Source organism: Bacillus rossius (assembly GCF_032445375.1).
Source record: "Bacillus rossius redtenbacheri isolate Brsri chromosome 9 unlocalized genomic scaffold, Brsri_v3 Brsri_v3_scf9_2, whole genome shotgun sequence".
Taxonomy (NCBI): domain Eukaryota; kingdom Metazoa; phylum Arthropoda; class Insecta; order Phasmatodea; family Bacillidae; genus Bacillus; species Bacillus rossius.
The window spans coordinates 14,070,111-14,090,444 of NW_026962013.1; the positions used below are offsets into that span (position 1 = coordinate 14,070,111).

The window sequence follows — 20,334 nt, forward strand, 5'->3', positions numbered from 1 at the left end:
AATTAGTTAAGATGTTGAGTATACTCACAAAGAAACTATGTTAAAAGTTTGAAATATTATCAGTTGGCATAAATTATCAGGCCCACTATTGCTGATAACCCTAACATAATACTCAATTTTTACTGCTACTTATCTTGTCTAGGTTAAATTGAAAATTTGAGCCATGCTTTAGCAGATTGTTCTAGTGGCCTTTTTCTGCAGAAAGAAGTATCTTATTCCAATAAAACTCAAATGAAGTTAGTAAGAAAACTAAGTACTGCTGTAGATAAATAAAATGTTTCAACAACTGAAAAGAAAATAGTTAAAAACCTTAGTCTGTACAGTTAAAAAAAAAAAAATTATAGGTAAGGGTGCATCCATTAATTAGGTGAGGTGTTTTTCTTTTAATTTGGACCATAAGAATCATGAGGAAGAATCAGGCGTGTCAGTTCTCAGTTGAAAGAAGCCATTTGACTTTCTTTCTGTTAAAAGCACTTCTCTCTGGAGCATTGGTCACTAAAAATATGCCTGCTAAGTCATACTATTTAAAGTGATTTACCACAGATGTGATCACTTTAGGATAGTGCAGATTTTAATCCGGCCTAACTTCGCTAGAAATAATAAGAATAGGCTTTACTTTGCCTTTTTTTAATTTCACAGAAGCTTACACACTTGGACTAATTTATGTTGAGAAACAATCACGAAGTCGTAATCTAACAGAGAAACTTTATACTTTACGCGCATGAGCAATGGTGCCATTTTATTGCTGCTGTTAGTCCAATGGAGACACTCACTTTAAAATCTTGAGATAAATCACTTAATCTGAACTGAGAACTGAAACGATTGTCTCCAGTGACCTTATTGAAGAGACATAAAAATTCTGGTTTGGGTGTGCTTTAATGATAATTTGCTTCTTGGGGGGGGGGGGGGGGGGGGCTGAGATTTATATCTAACATTACTAATCATAAGTAATTTGTTTATCTTTCGCTAAAATACCATTAAGCAGAAGCAACATCAACATAATTGCCAAACTAGAAGAAAGATTAGTGCAGAATTGCTGACTTGTACAGTAGAAAGGAAATGTAGTACGAGCCAGCTTCGATAGTTTCTGGCATTTTGGGAGTGTGTGTGCAGCATTTGTACAAGCTGAGAAAAATAAAGCTGATATAAAATTGTACAATTTCAAGAACTTCGCATGTTACATGACTGATTTTTTTTCCCCCTCCCCAGGTGTCTAAAGAGGATAGGCTCCCAAAGAAGATCTGCAGTAACTGTGTGTACAGGGTAGAAAACTCTTTTGAGTTTTGGAATACCACAGCCAGTGCGGAGAAACAGCTCCTGGACTGGCTGGAAGATGCCAGCAATGAGAGGAAAGTGGCCCCTTCCACCGTCACGTCTAACACTGACCACGAGACTTTCATGGAGACAGAGCAGGTGTGTACTGGTTCAATTTTCCATGCATGTGTATTGTTTGGAGGTACAAGTTTTGGGTTTTTTTTTACTTGGACTTATCTTGTTAACAGCATGAGAACATACTCGACAATACGGTTCAGGGAAACTGGCGAAGGATACTCCTTGGCCGATGTGTGGAGTGATTTCATGACACCATTTGTATACTGGAATCATGATAGCTGAAACTGGATTCAAACCAGACCCTTGTAGAATGCGAGATCAGTGTTTTACCACTGTGACATTTTGCTCCAGCTGGACTTGCAATAACATATTGCGTTCCGTCTTGTCACCTGTCCGTCCACCATCCGTCCATCTGTCATCGAGTGGAGCTATTCACAATAATTTGCACATCCATCATAATATTTTTCCACTTGGTTGCTGCCAACAACTATTAAAGCTTATATTTTCGAGGAAATTTAGTTTGAAAAGGTGTACTAGTTTGATGATCATGTACGCTAAGCACTTATAAATTATTAAACTTACTCTAAAGTATTTATTTAAATATATTTTTGTGTTACCTTGCATTATTAATTACTTTTGTGTATGACAATTATTGTTTCAAATATCTAACTCCAAACTTGTTCATAAGCAAGTTAAGAACATAATACAGAAGCAGCTTAGCAAATAAACTAAATAAATTGTTTCCATATAAAGATAATGCATTTCAGGTATAACTGTTTGAGTTAATAATTCTATCTGTCCGTCGAAAGTTAAAGGTTGGCAAGGTTTTGCCAGATCGATGGAATTTAGGCCATCTGATTGGCTGAATGTCTAAAGACCAGTGCATTTAACTATTTAGGTTAACATTGTTTCAAGTTTGGCTATTTTTGTGGGACATGTTGAGATCTCATGAGAAGTCCTGAAACTGCAATGCAAATTTCAATTCATATTGACTTTTTTTACAATTTCATTTTCATCTATGAATGTCACCAAAGTCGGCACTCTTTAATCTGGCATTCTTTAGATTGTCATATTCTGTAATCTGGCACTTGTCAAAATACGCTCTTTTTGGATGGATTGAGACGTTACTGATTTGGACAGCCAGGTCGAGCCAAAAATATTGGAAGACCCTAAAATCTAAGTAAAAAAGACCGAAATCAACTTTGCATGATGAAACTCGATTTACTTATCCCACAATAAACTAAGGCATTTTATATGCGTTAAATAGAAAAAAAAATTGTGTGCACTAAGAAATATGTGATCTGAATGTTGATTATGGACACTTCATTTGTCACCATGCCTTTCGATTCTTTTAATAGTGATGTTACATTTGAGCTTTGTGGGTAGATTCTTGACTGAATGTTTAATTGCACAGTTGGTTTTGAAAGAAGAGACGTTCGAGCACGAGCAGACTGACAGCGCGAAGAGCTCTGGTCGCGTGGGTGCGGCGCCGGCGGAGGAAGGGGCCGAGGCAGGTGCGGTGGGCGGCAGCGAAGAAGAGGACGAAGAGGCGGAGGAGAGCGACGACGGGGAAGAGGTGACGGGCAACGACAGCGAAGAGAGCGCCGAGGAAGAGGCGGAGGAGCCGGCAAACAAAGAGGAGGTTGGGTCCGAGGAGGAGGAGGATGAGCCCTACGAGGAGCTGGAGCCGACGACGTTCGTCAACGTGTCGCTGGCCTGCGACGAGGCGGGCCCCAGTGGCATGCAGCAGGCGGCGGAGGGCTCGGAAGCGAAGCGGCCCCGGTCGCGGGCGAAGCCGGAGCCTGCGGCCGCTGCGACGGCAGTGTCCGGCAGCGAAGAGCCTTCCACCAGCACGGCGGCACCATCCACTAGTGGGTGAGTACAGCTTGGGTGTTCCTTGGCGTGGACTCGAGTGCATCGGCTTTGTGTGCATTTGTTCCCGTCCTCCGTGGAGCTATTAGTCTACGCTGCGGCATGGTGTCCCTCATTACTAGGGACAAGATTATATGGGGAATCGTGATAAAATTGAAGTAATGCTGAAAAGCAACTTAATTTACCACAAATCACCAAAATCCAATTTAAAAAAATGAAATTAACAGAATTTTTAATCAAAACTTAACGCAAATCACAACTACATTATGTTGTAATAATAAATAAAATTCAACGGATGGAATTTATTTAATACGTAGTTTGTACCCAAATTTATGAACTAAATAGATTGGGAAAAAATTTTACTTTTTCAAATATCGCAACTGTTTTTAGTTACTCATTTTTACATTGTGACGTTAGTAAATTTGTCAAATGTGCAAATTTATTTTTATTGCCCAGTATTTGGGCATGCTTATTACAAATTATTATATTGTAAAAGTTCATATTGTGGGTGAAAATTACAATTTTGGTTAACACGGTATCGTGAAACAATTTAGTGTCATATTTGTTAAATGATATGCTGTGTTTTTAAATAAAAAAAATTACAAAATTTTGAGTTGTTTACCAATATAACTATTTAATCATGTTTTACAGAATCTGTTATGGAAAAATCACAAAATTTCAGGTTTGAAGTTAAGAATGCTTCATTGTTAAATGTTGTATGATCTCGGTCCTTTTGTCAAAATTTGTTGTTTGGTAATTTTTCATGATCTTAGTCAATAAATGACAAAAACTTGTTTTGATTATGAATGTTATCTTTTAATAAAAATGTATAGAGTATAAATTCATTGCTCTACAACAATTTTCAAACGAGAGGAAATCTTTGCCGAGATTGCCCATTGTAATACACTAGGATTTTTTGCGGGCGTTCTTCAGGCTGAGTTTCGCTAGGATCGTTGCAGTCTGGTGTCTCCAGTGTTCACTTTGATAAAAGGCCTGAGTTTCCATCATTGTTCTACTACAGTATTTGATAAAACCGTAAAATCTTGTCTCGACGTATACTGTTTTGCAGTTTTGTCTTCCCAAACATCTTTATTTGCCCTTATTAAATTATTTTATATTTATAATTTATTAATTCATATGGTTAAATGAAGTTTTGTGAAAACCATGTGTTTTATTTATAAAGTTTCGGGGCTGAATATATAAAAAAAAGTTAAAGATGCCACAGGTATACTGTTGACCAAGTTTGAAGTATTTATTCATGTTAAATGTAATTACTGGTCACGTGTTTTATATTTGTAGACTAAGTAGCCTATTCTAATAGCACCATGATTTTCTACCCATTCCTAGTTCACTTTGGAGTGTGCATGGTAATAATGTTTTTAAATTCCCAGTAATGTATGCATTTTGTTATATTTTGCTGTTGTACATTTTTATTGTCCTGTTGTCTCATTTTGGATTTTAGGAATTTTATCATTAAATGTGAATTTCTCTCCTTAGTTGAAAAATTGTTTTGAGTACGTACCAAATAGCATTATTATCAGTAACACACTCAACCCAGTTCCTCTTATTATTTTCATGCCAGTACCATTTCATGAAATTTATGGATATAACCACAGTAAAGATCAGAATTTTTAGTTTGATTTTCTTAAATTTCGTTGGTTTTAATTCCCCCCATAGTTTTTTGTGTTTGCAAAATTAGAGTTATAGAATAGTGTGTGAAAACTCATTAATACAAAATACCTACATTACAAAAAGTAAAGAATATTTTTGTGAGTTAAGTTACTGTCTCTAGCTAGGTAATTTTTTTCCTTGTATGTATGAGTCTTATTTAATTTGATAGTGCATAATATTGATCTTAAAGAGTAAATGTATTAAAATTGTTTTAAGTGATATGGTTAGTTCATATCTTAGTACAAAGTGCTAAAATGATGATCCTGTGATAATAGTTGCTGTATTTACATGAAATCTTCTTAAATGAAATTTTACATAAACAGATTAGTCAGCACTAATATAAGGAAACATAGGCATGTGCAATAACTTGCATATAATTTTTTTCCTTCCAATTAATTTTAACATTAAAAAGTTGGCAGATGATATAAGCTTTTAGTTTAATAGTTAATTTTTGTATTGTAATTAGTATGTCATAAGTTTTTGCTAGCCATCAGCCAAATAAGTGACATTTTTTTTCTTCAATATATAATTTATATTGGAATTGAAATAATGATATGTTGAGTTAGTGTTAAAGTTCAATTGTAAAATAATATTGGCAAAAACATGAGTAGATCATGCCTTCTCATATTAGTACTAATGATGGTTAATCAGGCAGATAACTAAGCAGCTGCTTAAAATACTACAAATTCTGATCTTTCTTAAAGGTAAGTGGAATAGTGAATTAATTTTTTTTTAAATTTAGCACACGAAAAACTGATGCATTTGGGTCCACACTACATTTTTACCTGTGTAAGTTATTTGCTTGGTGTTACTCTTGTTTTGTATAGCATATCATTACTGAAAAATTTAATATTTTATGATTAATACTTATTGATAAGTTAAAGTGAATTAAGTGTTTACTAGTAATAAATGATGCTATACATCTCAAGAACTGACACAACTTTGTTGATGATCACAGAGCTTTAAAAGTATTCTATTTGTGGGCCTGGTGAAATTCATTAGTTTAAAATGAGCTTTAATGGTAGCAGAATTTATAGTCAATAATTTTCAGCCCAAAAAAATGTTCATTTTTGAAGCTCTTTGACAGTGTGTGCTTAGATATAATTAATTTAAGTTTGTGGGTACATTTGTAATAGAAATTTTCTTAAAGAGGCTAATGTTAAACCAGCAAATCTTGTTCACTGTTTGATTGGCATTTGATGAACCAAATACCTATATGCATATTGATAGGTTACATAGCAACATTTTCTGGGAAATTGAAAGAAAAACATATAATCGTAGTGCGAACAAGTCTTAATTAAAATTTTGACTTCTAAGTATGACTTCAAAGACAGAGTAAAATTCAAATTATTGTCTTTGCCATATTCTGCCCAAATTATATTTTTTCAAATGATTATCATTTTTTCAAAATTTTTAGGAAATGTAATATTTTCCTTGAATGAATTCTTGGTGCATTGCAATTCTGTATTGACAACTTCATAAGTATCTTGTACAATAATAGGTGGGTGCTCTAATTTTGTTACTTAGGACAAAATCTGTAATATGTGTCTTAATCTTATGTTAAGTAGCTCTGATATGCTGAATTAAAGGCCTGGAAGGTTTCACTAAACAAAGTTTTTTTTTCGGGTGGGACAAGGAAATTGAACTGTATATGTCAACTTTGCACACTTCTTGATCTATGATACTATTATACTGCACTTATAAGTGTGCATATGTGTAATGGTCTGCAGTCATCAATCTACAAATATACTGTGCACTCAGTTTTACCGATTATTTCCATTGGTCGTAAAGGAAAGGAATCCCCAAAGAGGGCAAGGCCACAATAATGCTCATCTCTGAATTGAAAAAAGGACCTATACTGTTTGACGTGCAGTGAAATGTGCTGATTCGCTTCGTGAAGAGGAAATATTGGTTGTGAAAAAGAAGTAATGTGCAGCAAGGAAATAAAAGAGCTGTGGATTCGGAAGGTCCTGCTAAAGGAATTTTAAAACCATCAAGAAGCCTGTTGGTGTACTTCACTAGACATTTCCCTGGACAGTGCACATTCTTAAGAAGAGCCATCAGTTCCATGTGCACACCTTTTACATCGGGATACAATCTGCATGTCGTAGGGAAATTGTGTGTGTGTGTGTGCCGCATCAGAAGTTTGAATTTTTTCATTGTGTCGTGACTGCCTGAAAACCATCATAAATGTTTATAAAATATGACAGTTATTATAAATCATCGCCGGATATAATTTTTAGCATACTGTTTTGTGCCTCTTGAAGTATTCTTAACAAGCATACCTCGGGCTCTGAAGATTTCATGATGCAGTTTTTGTGAAGACTTGGAGATGAAAATAGAAGCCACATTCCAGCCTTGTTTATTTTTAAGGTACGTTGAGTGTTTTAACACTTTTATTAATTACAAATTATTAATAATTAATAATTACTGGTTACATGTATCCTAAACAGTTTTAGGTAGGTATTATTTACAGTGCAGTTGTATGTATGGTGATCGATTTGCTGTTGACAAACTTCTATTTCAATGATAACCACAAATAATACAGTAACATGGTTACTGTGATATAGTACCTATGTAGTTAAATACAAGTTTAAAATAGAAATTGTCACATTATTACCAATTTTTTAAATTGCTTTTGATTGATTTTTAGGAATCAATGCATTTAGGGTCTGGGTGTTAAAATAATGGGTGTTAATGCTATGAAAGGAACATTGCGGCATCATAATAATGAATTAATTTTACATCATTGTGAATATTATTTTAAGCTTAAGTCCAAATTCCTGGAAATTGAGATTATTTTTTCCGGTAATTCATAATCTGGTATATATTTCGTTTATTTCATATTCTATCGCACGTTTTATCCGTTGAGCTAAAATTTTTGTAGTTTGTAAATAAAGTAAATATTTTTCGTGCATCAAACAAGAAGCCAGAAGATCCTAGTAATGGGGAAAAAAATCCTCGTGTTTCATCTTTCTGAAGTTTTTAAGCCACGAAGAAATGCTTCTCAGCACATTAAAGTGAGTATAAGAAATTGAAGTTTTATTTTTATCTTACATGTATTTAATTTAAATTTTTAGTACTAAATTTAGCAATTAGTTTTTGTCAGTGGCGTAGCCAGGATTTGTGTATGGGGGGTGTTAAGAAACATGGCGCGCGCCCCCCCCCCCCCCCCCCCCCCCCCGCTCATATTAAAGCGTTGGGTCCGGGGGTCCTCCCCCGGGAAAATTTGGATTTTAAGGTGTAAAATAGTGCTATTTTAGCAGTTTTCGGTTCTTCAATTTAAATATTGTAATGGTAAAAATTTTATTAATTTTAATATGAAATTTATTTGAGTGATGAATAAGAAATAAATTAAAGATTTGGTGCTAAGGGGGGGTGGTTTGAACCCCTAAACCCCCCCCCCCCCCTGGCTACACCCCTGGTTTTTGTAGTGTTCCCACAGTATTTATGTTGATTTTCTCATGTAGTGGTAATTTCAATGTATTCTTCATTTTACATAATCAGTAAATTTAACAAAACCATTATAAATATATGGTTACAAGCTCAAGAAATAAACCTGTAGTGTAAATGGTAATGGTAAAACTAGTCAATTTTTTTTTATACGACCATTTTCAAGTGGAGGGCTTAAATTATGCACATCTTGTTAGCCATTCAAAGTGAAAGCGAGTTTTTTCTGCTTTTTGGCTTGGCTGTGTTCTTTCTCGTGGCTGTTATTGTCTACCGTCACGTCTCGAACTGGTGACACCGTCGTGCTTATTTGGCTCAGCTCTGCAGTAAGGAACAATTAGCTTAAGTCTTAATGGAAAATATTTGCCAACCATTAGTTGAGGAGTGCTGCAGGTCTGTTAGATATTTCCAGTTAGTTTCAATATTTATATCAGCACTACAGGATATTCGTTCCAAAGATTGTGTTAATATATCTTTAAATACAAGGTAAATAATAAATGTCATTCTTCTAATCTCTCAGTATTATATCAAACTATCAAGAACTAAAAGGTGAATCTTTTTATTTTACATTATTGGATTCCTGTTGTAAAATCTAAGAATGCCTAGCCAGTACCATTCATAAAAACTTGTAAAATATCTTACATCTCAAATATTAGCAAGCTATATCCCAGTGACCACATGAATCTAAAATTGGCCAAAAGCATTTTTAGGGCGAGGAAAGTGTTTTGGTATAGAAACTTTGAATGCAGCTACACCACAAGACATAATTACAGTAGCAAGCATTCATTGAATAATTAACAGAAGTTTACATTGATACCAAGAAAGGCTTGCATGTAATGTTAGCGTTTAAAACTTATTATAAATTATGAAGAAATTGCATTCTTTGAATGATTCTTGGCAATGGGTAATTTTGATTTAACATAAATTTGCAATGAGGAATTTTGATTTAACATAATATTGCAATGGGAAATTTTGATTTAACATAATTCTTTGGTCATAATGCCATTGCAGTATTGCATTGTTGTTTCCTTGACAAAATGCAAAACTGCATTGGTGTTATGTCCAAGGAATTGTATTAAATCATATAAAGAAATTGTTTAATTGGGGGTTCAAACTGGGCTTTTATGCCCCTTTTTATGCTTCTTTTATTATACTTTTGTGTGTTGCTGCATTTTTATTAAAAAAAAAATATATATATCGTTTGAGAAAACATTACTTGAAATCTTAGTACGTAATATGAATTATTCTGGCTTAATATACTTTTTGAGCTGTATTATCAATAATTTGCGCAGGCCTTCAAGAATAAAAGTGAAAAGTGCCCTTTTATTCACAAGTTAACAGCTGTACTGTTCTTTCGGTTCAAACATGTTGATGTGTTACTGTTAACAAATTATGAGAAAACTTTTCAAAACTGAAAACTGTTGTCTAATAACTACAAAAAGTGTTGTCTTATAACTATAAAGGTTACATTTTTCTACAAGAATTAAGTACTTTTTTCATCCTATATATTAATCGAGTATTGCGTATTACATATTTTTTTTTTTTTGTATTTGAGGTGAAGTATCTGCTATACTGTCTGAACAAATTTTAAATGTGTCTTTGACAACTGGTGTATTGCGTCAAGTTGTTTGCACTTCAAAATATAATCCGCGTGATCGCTCTCAAATATTAACATAATAAATAATAAACAAACTCGGGCTATCTATTGTAACGTAATCGCTGGAAACTTCCTGAACGTTTGAACGGTTTAGGCTCATTTGTAATTGGTTGAATATATACTCGTGAAGATGCTGCATCAATTAAAATATCTATGGAGTGACCATATTCGGAAGATATGCTCAAGGAAGATCTTAAATTTGAAGATGACGTCAGCTGGCTTGATAATTTATATGTAAGTATATTATACACTACTAACTGATGCTATTAGTTTTTTGTTAAGTTGGTATGCACTTTTAATAGGTAAGTTTTGTTAATGAACTTTTAAGAGGAAATTGCTACATCTACATAAACTAATACAAATTTAATTATAGTATGCATGACCTGGCATTATATATATATATATAGCACCAATTGTGCTATATAGCGTAATATATATATATATATATATATATTACGCAGCAGAATCAAAACTCTTATATTTTCTGAAATTAGTAGCCATAAGATCTTTTTTTAAAATTTGTATTGTATTTCAATATGTTTTAAAGTACTACATCATAAAGTTCATAAAAATATTTATTAATTAAAAACAAATGGTTGGAAAACATTATAATTACAGTTTACTTTTGATGTTGCAATTCAGTGATGTTGTATGCAGTGATATCAAATACTAGTAACTGTCAATCTATGGAGCCAGGTGTACTGCCTTTAGGTAATTAATTTTTTTTTCAAAAGAGGACATGTGTCTTAAAATTTGGAATATAGGATATAAAACTCTAAATTTGTTGGAAGATAAGCATACAAGCAATTTGGTAATTTTTGTTGAGGCATGTTTTTTTTTCTTGTCAAAAAAAAAAAGTAAATTGTATGTGAGTGCAAATATTTGTTATAACATGAAGCATACAGTTTTGTTTTATCAGAGCTTTTATATTTTGAAATCTTATTTATATCTATTGGGAACAACATATATAAATTTAGTGGATTCATTAATATGTATGTATGGCAAACAATCTACTCCAACTATGGCAGAAATGTGAAGATAGCTTCATTGAGTTTTGATAAACGTCACAGCTTTACTCGTCCGTCTTGGTTGGGCGATAGCAGTGTTGCAGTCTGCAGTCACCTCGTCTGTGCAACACCGGAAGTTGTTGCGAGAAGTACGGGGTGTAGTTCAGGCGCTGCATGCTGATGTTGCATGTAGTGAGATTAGAATGTATCCACCTAAGTCAACCTGTTATTTGTCTGTACTGGCACTAGGCAGGGTGATATCTCTGCGCTCCAGTTTAATCCTCTTCCTATTGACTCAGCCTCGTCTGGGATCTGTTAGTGACACTTCTTTGCCTTGAGCTGTTCTTTTGTTTGATTGCGGTTTTCTGAAATCCTGCTTGGTTACAATGGTGAAGGCCCAGTCACACTGTCAAACTTTTGCTTCCAACACCTTCCAGTATTTTGTGTTGAATATAGTTTGAGGGTTATGACGTCACTGAAAAGTCTCGAGCGCAGCCATATTTGTTTGACACAGATGACTATAGAGTTTCCATAAAATATTTTGCATATAGGATGGGTTATAAAATATGTTGGATGCAATCGGCCGATCAAAATTGTGCTTGGCGAAAATGGAAATGACATCCGTTTCCATGACATATTAAAAAGGTGAAGAACACATGCGAGATTAGATGTTATAAAAGTTAAATAACTAGAACAATGTTAATATGAATGTCGTCTGCAAAAACATTTTATGTGTAAAAAAGAAATAGTTTCTAAAACTCAAAAAACTTCAACTGAACATTAATTTTATTATGTAATAAATATTATTGTGAATTAAATACATGTTCAAAAATAAAAAAAAAATGCAAATTTAACAAGAAGTTGAAAAATTCCATCCAGATACATTATTTAATTTTGGAATTGCAATTAAAAAGGAAGTTTTGGAGATAACTTATGCCAAAAATAAACTTTGATAGTGTGACAAGATCTAAAACATATTTGAGATATCTGTCCAAATTTATTTGGAGAATATTGGAAGCTATTTTCTATTCATACGACCCCTCCAACTATGTTGTCAAATTAATTGGATACAAATATTTGACAGTGTGACAGGGCCTTAACAGGCCTCAACATTTAATTATTGCGGTTTTATCACAGGATTATTACAGAGTAGTAGTGATGAAACAATAAAATGCACATAATCACCTTTATTCCATTAAAACTTCTTAATGCAAGATTGGTAGACCAAAATGGAATGCTCAGACATGCATTGGTTACTATTAGCTTTGAATATATATACTGTATAGAAGTCGCCAGCCCAGGTTAAAATTTCTAATACGGTTTTGAGGTAGTTGGTTAATTCACCGCCGCAATCGCCACCATCTGTAGGGCATCGACTTCTGGTGGTCCCTAGCGGACAAGTGTCGAACTCTTCAAACACCCCTTCCCCCTCCCGTTGAACAACCTTGAGCTGCAGTGAATGATGGGCGGGGGGTGCGGGGAATGACAGCCGGCGACAGTGCTGCGCTCTAACGTGTAAATAACAACTAAGGCGATACAGGGCGTTACGGCAGCGCACTGCAGCGGTGAAGTTCCCAAGCTGCTCATCCTACGCTTCTGAAAAACGTAGAGTAAATCCTATCCACTCGCGACTTCTATACAGTATATATATTCAAAGCTATTAGTGACCTTGTATGTTTTTTCAAAACTCTTATGCAACATTTACAAATATACACTTGACTGTTCTGGTCACTGTTTTAATTTTTTTTAAAGTGTCCGAATTTTTGAGACGTTGGACTTGTCAGGCATCTTAATTGATAAATTACAGTCAATATTCAGTTTATGTGAAGTGTTGGTAATTTTTGGTGTATGCAGAAACCTCCACAGCATTCTGTTTATTGAACGTGTGCCTTCAAGGTGGATTCTGCTTGATGTAACAAGGAACAAAAATATTTTAATGTATTTCTAAAAGAGTCTTGTAGTAAAAAATATGGAACTATTACTTCAAATGGAAGAGTTAATATAATAATTGAGGAATTGAAATTTGCAACTACTCACCCAAAATCATTTTGGCTGGCTGTGACAGATCATCTAGGAATTCCAGGATGTATTCTGGTAAGCCCGTGAAGAATTAAAGTATGGTTATCACAAATTTGTATTGGCTAAAAAAAAATCTCTTGTTTTTTTTATTAGTGAACTAAAACTGTAAATTAACATTCAAACCATTTTTTAAACACATATTACATTGAATGATTAATACAATTTTGCTTTAGTAGCATAATATTCATTGAACAATTTTTTACTGAAGATGTAAAACCCCATATGTCAAATTGGTAGGTTGTCAGGAGACTGAAAAATTTTAATCTTAAAATTTTAGCAGGGAAGATGTTTTGTTTTGCTTTAGTCAGTGCTCGTATGAGACACAGTTCTTGTCATATATGTTAAATGCATCTTGCGTGGGAAGTGTTAGCTGATTTTTTTGCATGGTAATTGGATATGTGAGGCTTTTGCACCTGGATTGATTTATTCTCTAGTTATTTTTGATCACATCACACAATTTATGATTTTAACTGAGATCAAATGACACTATTGATCACAGAGCTTAAATTAAAAAAGAATGGTTAGTTGTGGAAAAAAACCACAACCATGTGAATAATAATAAGATTATGCTGCAGAACTTCTTGCTAAGGTTAGCATAGTATGTAGTTGGTAATTTAAACAGCATCTGACTGACGAGATGGGATTGGAGGAATGTCGGGGGCCTTGTGTCACCATTCTCTTGTCTGCAAAAAACTTAACACTTATTTTCTTTATTGTTTGCTTGCTGCTTATAATTACATACCACATTCTTAGCAAACCATTTATAAATATCTGACGTGCCTCCTGGACTTAACGATGAGGTCCTGGGAGGCACCCTATCCGGGGTGTGGGTGTCTCGCCCTTAGTGCCTCATTCCTTGTCAGTGTGACGGGAAGGTCCGGCCTGGATGCTCCACGGTGCCGCCACTGGTGGTTCTGGCTGTTATGGTTACCTTGCCTGGTGGGTCTTCTAATCAGCCCCGTGGATAACATAGGTGCCTGTCCACTTTCGCTGGGCAATGTACTGAGTAGGGATAGTGTTGCAGGTTGCAAGAGAGATCACTTGATAGTGGTTGAATGCTCGTCAGCGTTTTATCGGTGTATGAACACCCTGATCCTTGGTCGTCGGTTAATATACACAAGTAGTTAGTCCCAAACTGAGACCTCACAATGTTCCATTTTTTTAGTGTAGGGTAAGTACCGACCAAAGTTAGTATGTCCCTACTTATGCATAATGATAATGAGCCAAGGAAATAAGTAAAATGCTAATATTTACAAATTAAGTGAGAAAAATTGAGAGAAAATCTTTAAATGCAGGTACATTGCTATTCATACTTTATTCATATATGGTTCTAAAGTTAGTATGTACCTACTTATGTGTAATGATAATGAGCCAAGGAAACAAGTAAAATGCTAATATTTACAAATGAAATGAGAAAAATTCAGAGAAAATCTTTAAATGTAGGTTATACTTTATTTATATATGTTTCTAATATTTATATATGGTTCAAAAGTAACCAATAAATAAACCTAGGAAACTGTTTGAAGTGAAACAATACCAACCTTTTAACTAATATGTATTTACAATGCAATATAAAACTTCTTACGAAGTATTACAAAACATAAATAATTGGGCAAAACCCCCTTTTTTTTTTCCTCCAAATTAATGAATTTCTTACAGAAGTAGTAGGTATATATATTTCTTGTACTTGTGACTCCCTCACACTTTGTCATCAGATTCACGATAACTACAACTGTGTGTTTCACTAAATCTATGAGAATAGATTGTAACTTTTGGCCAGCCATCATGTTGGACAACAGATTTATGGTACTACTTTCGTTACTATGAAATGGCATATAAGTTCATGTATCTTTATGGTAACTGTTCCACGGTTGTTTTTATTGGTCGGGTAGTAACTATATCTATCACCAAACAAATTTTTACCTGAATTAATCATGGAATTTCTTAAATTCCACTAATATTATTTATGCTGAAATAATTTTAACTGTAACATACGTGTCTGGTAATATGTATTTTCAATCTAATGAACATTCACTTAACCATTGTCTCATTGTCACACTACATAAAATTCAATATTATTAATTAAATAATTTATTCAGTTTGACTATAATGTTCAGTGTACTGAAATAGTAATGCTGCAGACCATCAAATATAAGGGAAAATAGTGAAATTTTAGATAATTTTAAGTAGTATAAAAAGTTATACCTCTGGTTCATGCAAATACCTATACTAAAGTTCAAGTGGCAGAGCAATTAACACTGATTAGTTACAAGTTGTGAACATTTTGGCAAATTCAAGTAGCAAATATATCTTAATATTTACATATCAGTTTTGGCAGCAAAACTAGTTCACTCGTCTTTACGGTGTGTGTAAGACTCTAAACTATACATAGTTAGATATACAATATCTTTTACATGAAATGAACAACAAAGAATTAGTAATCACAGCAGGATTTAATTTTGTGATTAAAATATATAGTCATTGAATAGATTCAATATGTAAAGTTAACAAATTACTTGGTTGAGAATAATACTTTTCATGGACAAAATAGAATGTATAATTAAGCTGTAAATGTAGTTAATTATATGAAGGTGCTCATACAAACTATATTATTTTCTTTTAGTTACTTGAGGTATGTAGTATCATGATATCTATGGACAAATGCTCTATGGATTCCAAGCCAGAAATTAAAGTAATTCATTTGAATTTGATAGCTTCATGTGTATTATTGAATGTATCAAAAACTTCTACCATTTTTGCTCATAAACAAACTTTAAAATAACATTGGCCCAACTTGTTTACCTCCCAAAATTTATGAAAATCAAATTGATGGTTCAAAAGTTTTAATCTGAAAAAGTTATGTACAAACCCTGGTGATTTTAGTTGTTACGGAGACCTCTTTTTTTGCAGTTGATAAATTATTATTTAGTAGCAGTTTGAAAGCTGTATTTTTCGTTGACAAATGGAGATGAAGTACGTCCTGTTCTTGTCAATCCCGCTGTTGTCTGCTGCTACAGAGACTGCTAGACCTGCACTGCACAATGTCACCAGGACACTCCAACCGAGGACATTGCATCAAGCCAATCGGCATCAGGATGTAAATGAGCACTTTCTCAGTAAACTGTAGAAAACAATGAAAGTATGTGTTGAAACACTTATGTTCAGGCATTTGTTTTTAAATTTATCCCCTCTTAAACTTCATGTTCGTTTAGTAATTACCTGATTTGCTACCAAGGCAAGTTGATTTGAAAAATTTTAGTTGTACAAGACATAACCATTTGTGTCTAGAAGGAAAATTTGTTTATTCAACCTCTATTAGAGGAACAGGAGGCATGTTAAAATTTTTTCCAATGGATTGAACTCTGTAGAACATAAAAACTATCCAATAAATGTTTTTTATATCTATTTTGCTTAAACAGCAGTAATAAAACTGAATACTATACAACACTCAATAACTCGACTATAAGATATAACTTGAGTACAAAACTGTACTCTTCTACAAGAAAATTCAAACTTTGTGTTGATTGAAAGATACAGTGCATTCCAGTCCAACTGAACATTTTGTGGAATAAATAGTTTCACCTGTTTCCACTTGACAGTATATTACAAGTAGTTCCAGATTGAAACTGTCTAACGGTTAGAAAACACTTAGCATGAATTATAAAATGTTCGAGTTAGCTGGAATGCTATATTTATGTGTATCATAAATATATATTTAATTATAAATGGGTTTTAATATGGTAACTTAATTTAAGAAAGTATGATTTTTATTTCTGTAAAAAATTTCAAACTACGCAAAAGCAATCTGAGAAGTGATTGTATATTTTTTTAAGAGCTGGGATGAAATCAAATCCTGGAAATAAAAACTTTCATATGGAGGATTTCTAAATAATTGGAAAACTAGTACCTTAATGTAGTTTAGAATGTTGATTTACAATGTGAATGTTTATGGTATCAGGTAAGTTTAAGTGCATTCAGTTATAAAATTTATATTACGGTGGGAGTCATACGTATAGATGAATTTAATACTGATTATTGTGGTAAATATGGTGGTGAATGTAGGTAAATTCTATACTGATCACCGATGATTTCTCAACGTAAGTTGCAGCCATCTCAAGCCATTTTACTTAAATTTGTTTACTTTGGGTTAATGAAATACCATTTTTAGAAATAAGCAATGAAACAACCACCTAAGAACCCTTACTAAAAGAATGCATACTAATGTTCATATACCCAAATTTTTGTTTGAAAGTATTTGAATCCATTTTTGAAAATATTTTGTCAATACAATGCTATTAATTTGCATATTTATGTAAATTTTTTCAAGAGTATTTCTATGTAAACATGATCATTATTTTTATATTCCAAAAAAATTATTTTTAAACTCGTGAACAAGATTCGGTTATAAATAATGTTACCAAGAATTAAATTTACGTAACAAATTTCTTTAATCATTTTGTTAAACAATAGAAAAGCAGAAATTAAGTTCCTATATATTTTCAGAACTTGACTAAAGGTTACTAAACTGAATATAGATATAAAAAAACAGCCAATAATATTTTTTTTCCTTCAATAGAATTTGAGATATGAAAAGTGATTCCCTAATATTCCAATGAATCTAATAAAATTTTTCTGCAAGGAACAGTGTTATGTACAAACAATAGTCTCTGAAGTATACTTGAAGTTTCAATACTATAAGTTTGAATGGTCCCTGACAGATTTGTTGGCTAAGTATTTGCCTCAGTAATTAAGTTTTTTGTGTAACAGTAGGCATTTTAATATAAATATAAGTTTTACAGGGGTCTGAGAGTTGTTTCTTCTTTACAGATTGGTCCAAATATCTGTAAAACAAACAAATGGACAACATAGTGTTCCTCGCAAGGGAAGACGGACGTGTGTAAATAGTGGTAGTACTCAATCGCCTGTTGCAGTTGTGATAAAGAAGGAAAATGATATTGATGAGGATTTTGATGTTAAGTGGAATAGCAGTTTCTACAGGGATGTAAGTTGTGGAGGAGAAAATTTTTTGAAGGATAATTTTATTTCAGATTTGAATGTTTCTGATAAGAAAACTACTTTGTGTACAATTTGTGGTAAAACTTATGCAAATGAGAGAAGCTTGAGGTATCATTTGGACACTCACAACAGCACTCCGGTATACAAGTGCCACGTTTGCGATTTAATGTTCACTTCTTACGCCAAGCTTTACACGCACAGGATCATTCACCGTAAAAGTAAAGATCACACGTGCGATGTTTGCGGGTTGTCTTTCTACTACAAAACGCTTCTCGACAACCATAAAATACTGCATTCGAAACAGTTCAAATTATACTGTGAAGTCTGTAACAAGGGATTTCGGGCCAAGTGTTTGTTAGAGGAGCACAGGAACGTCCACTCGGGCAAGCGGCCGTTCCAGTGCGATGTGTGCGGCAAGTCGTTCGCGATGAAGAGTAACCTGGCCAACCACAAGGTGCAGCACAGGCCGGGCTACGCCCCGTCCCGACGCCTGTGCGAGACGTGCGGCAAGACCGTGAAGCGCACCCACTACCTGAACCACATGCGCAGGCACAGGAACGAAACCTACCAGTGCGACGTGTGCGGCAAGTCCGTCACCTCGAAGAGCTCGCTCCGGACGCACGTGAAGGCCCACTCGGACGACAAGCCGTACCTCTGCGACTTCTGCGACAAGAGGTTCACCAGCAGCAGCTACCTGAGGCAGCACCGCCGCGTGCACACGGGCGAGAAGCCGTACGAGTGCCAGCAGTGCGGGAAGAGCTTCTCGCAGCGCTCCACGCTCACCATTCACATCAGGAACCACACCGGGGAGAAGCCGTATTCCTGCGAGCTGTGCGCAAAGGATTTTGTTTGTGGGAACCAATTAAATGTCCATAGAAAAATCCATCATAAATAATTTTACTCATTATAACATTTTTAAAATGCAGGTGTGTTGGTGCAAATAAATATTTGAGTTTTTTTTTTCTTTCCACATTTGATTACTTACAAAATTGATAAAGTTTTCTGGAACATAGTGTGTTGCAAATTATTGAAAATATAAATAGTGGATTTGGGGCAGAAGTCTCTTTCAAATTGTGTGATAGGTGTTGTTGAAGATTCTAAATGTTTAATATAAAATTAGTTTATTTGTTGCTGTGTGTCCCAAGCCCAAAGCACTTGTATTTATTTCCCAAACAACGTTATTTTAATTTGTCATAAATATTGTCCTACCATCAGGACTCCTTAATCTGGCATTATTTGCTTTTCTGTGATCTTGTACTAAGAGAAAAACTCCAATAACACTACTTGTGCGCTACATAGAAGGCAGGTCTGCTATGCCCACACACCTCATTGTACCTGCTGTCTCTTGTTATATTATCTCAAATCCTCCATCACGGCACAATAAAACTATATCGCCGCACTTACAAAGTTCGTCGGCCACAGCTTGGTTTATGCTTACTTTTTTTGCTTTTTTGCAGTATATTACTCCTTAGACATCTTTGTACTGAAACTAATTTTTTATCTCTATAAAATATTTTTCATCTTATTTGTGAGCAGTTAAGGAAAATTAAATCTGCATGCCCATTGCTAAAACTTATGCTTTACTCGGTGAATGATTTGAGACATTTGTGGTAAAAATGTTTTTAATAGTCATGTTGCTAACAAAATTATTTTACGCGTTGATGATAAAATGTCTTAATTTCTTGCAATAAGTATGTGAAAGTGGACTTTGCACAGCTGCTCACTAAAAGCTAGGCGCAATTTATTGTGTGTGCTTTCTTTTGGTCGTGATTTGCCCGTGTATTATTTTATTGGGAAATATCTTTCTAATTGAATAAATTTATATTTAAATGAAAATTACATCAGAAGCTTCTGAAAATGGATTTGGTGCACACATTTCCATAAAACTAAATTGTTACTTGGTGCTTGAGCTTAGTTTTTTGTGACATTAATAAGTTGAATAGGCCCTTTTGTATTTTGTTCGGAAGAGATGTGGCTAATTAAGTAAATAATAATTTTAATAATATAATTGATTTTCTGAGAACAGGCTATTGACAATGGAATTGCTGAACTCTCACTGGGAGGTGTGCAGTGTCCTGTGTTTATACATCTAGATGTTTATAAGCCCTTAAGTATAAATTCATCCGAAAGGGGTGATGCATTGAAATAAATTAATGCTTAACTGACAAATTGTATGTCATTTTTGTATGAAACTACTTAACTATCTTGAAAAAAATTTCAATAGTGTGGTATTATTGATGTATTAGGCTT

At 34.0% G+C, this 20,334-nt stretch overlaps 1 protein-coding gene across 1 annotated transcript in view; it reads left to right on the forward strand.

The window, feature by feature from the left end:
• The window catches only part of LOC134543261 (zinc finger protein 585A-like), a 184,231-nt gene that overhangs the window by 13,601 nt on the left and 150,296 nt on the right, over positions 1 to 20,334 (forward strand). Inside the window, exons 2-3 of the mRNA XM_063388174.1 lie at positions 1,210 to 1,413; positions 2,747 to 3,207. Coding sequence (XP_063244244.1) covers positions 1,210 to 1,413; positions 2,747 to 3,207 — 665 coding nt within the window. The remainder of the gene's footprint in view (positions 1 to 1,209; positions 1,414 to 2,746; positions 3,208 to 20,334) is intronic.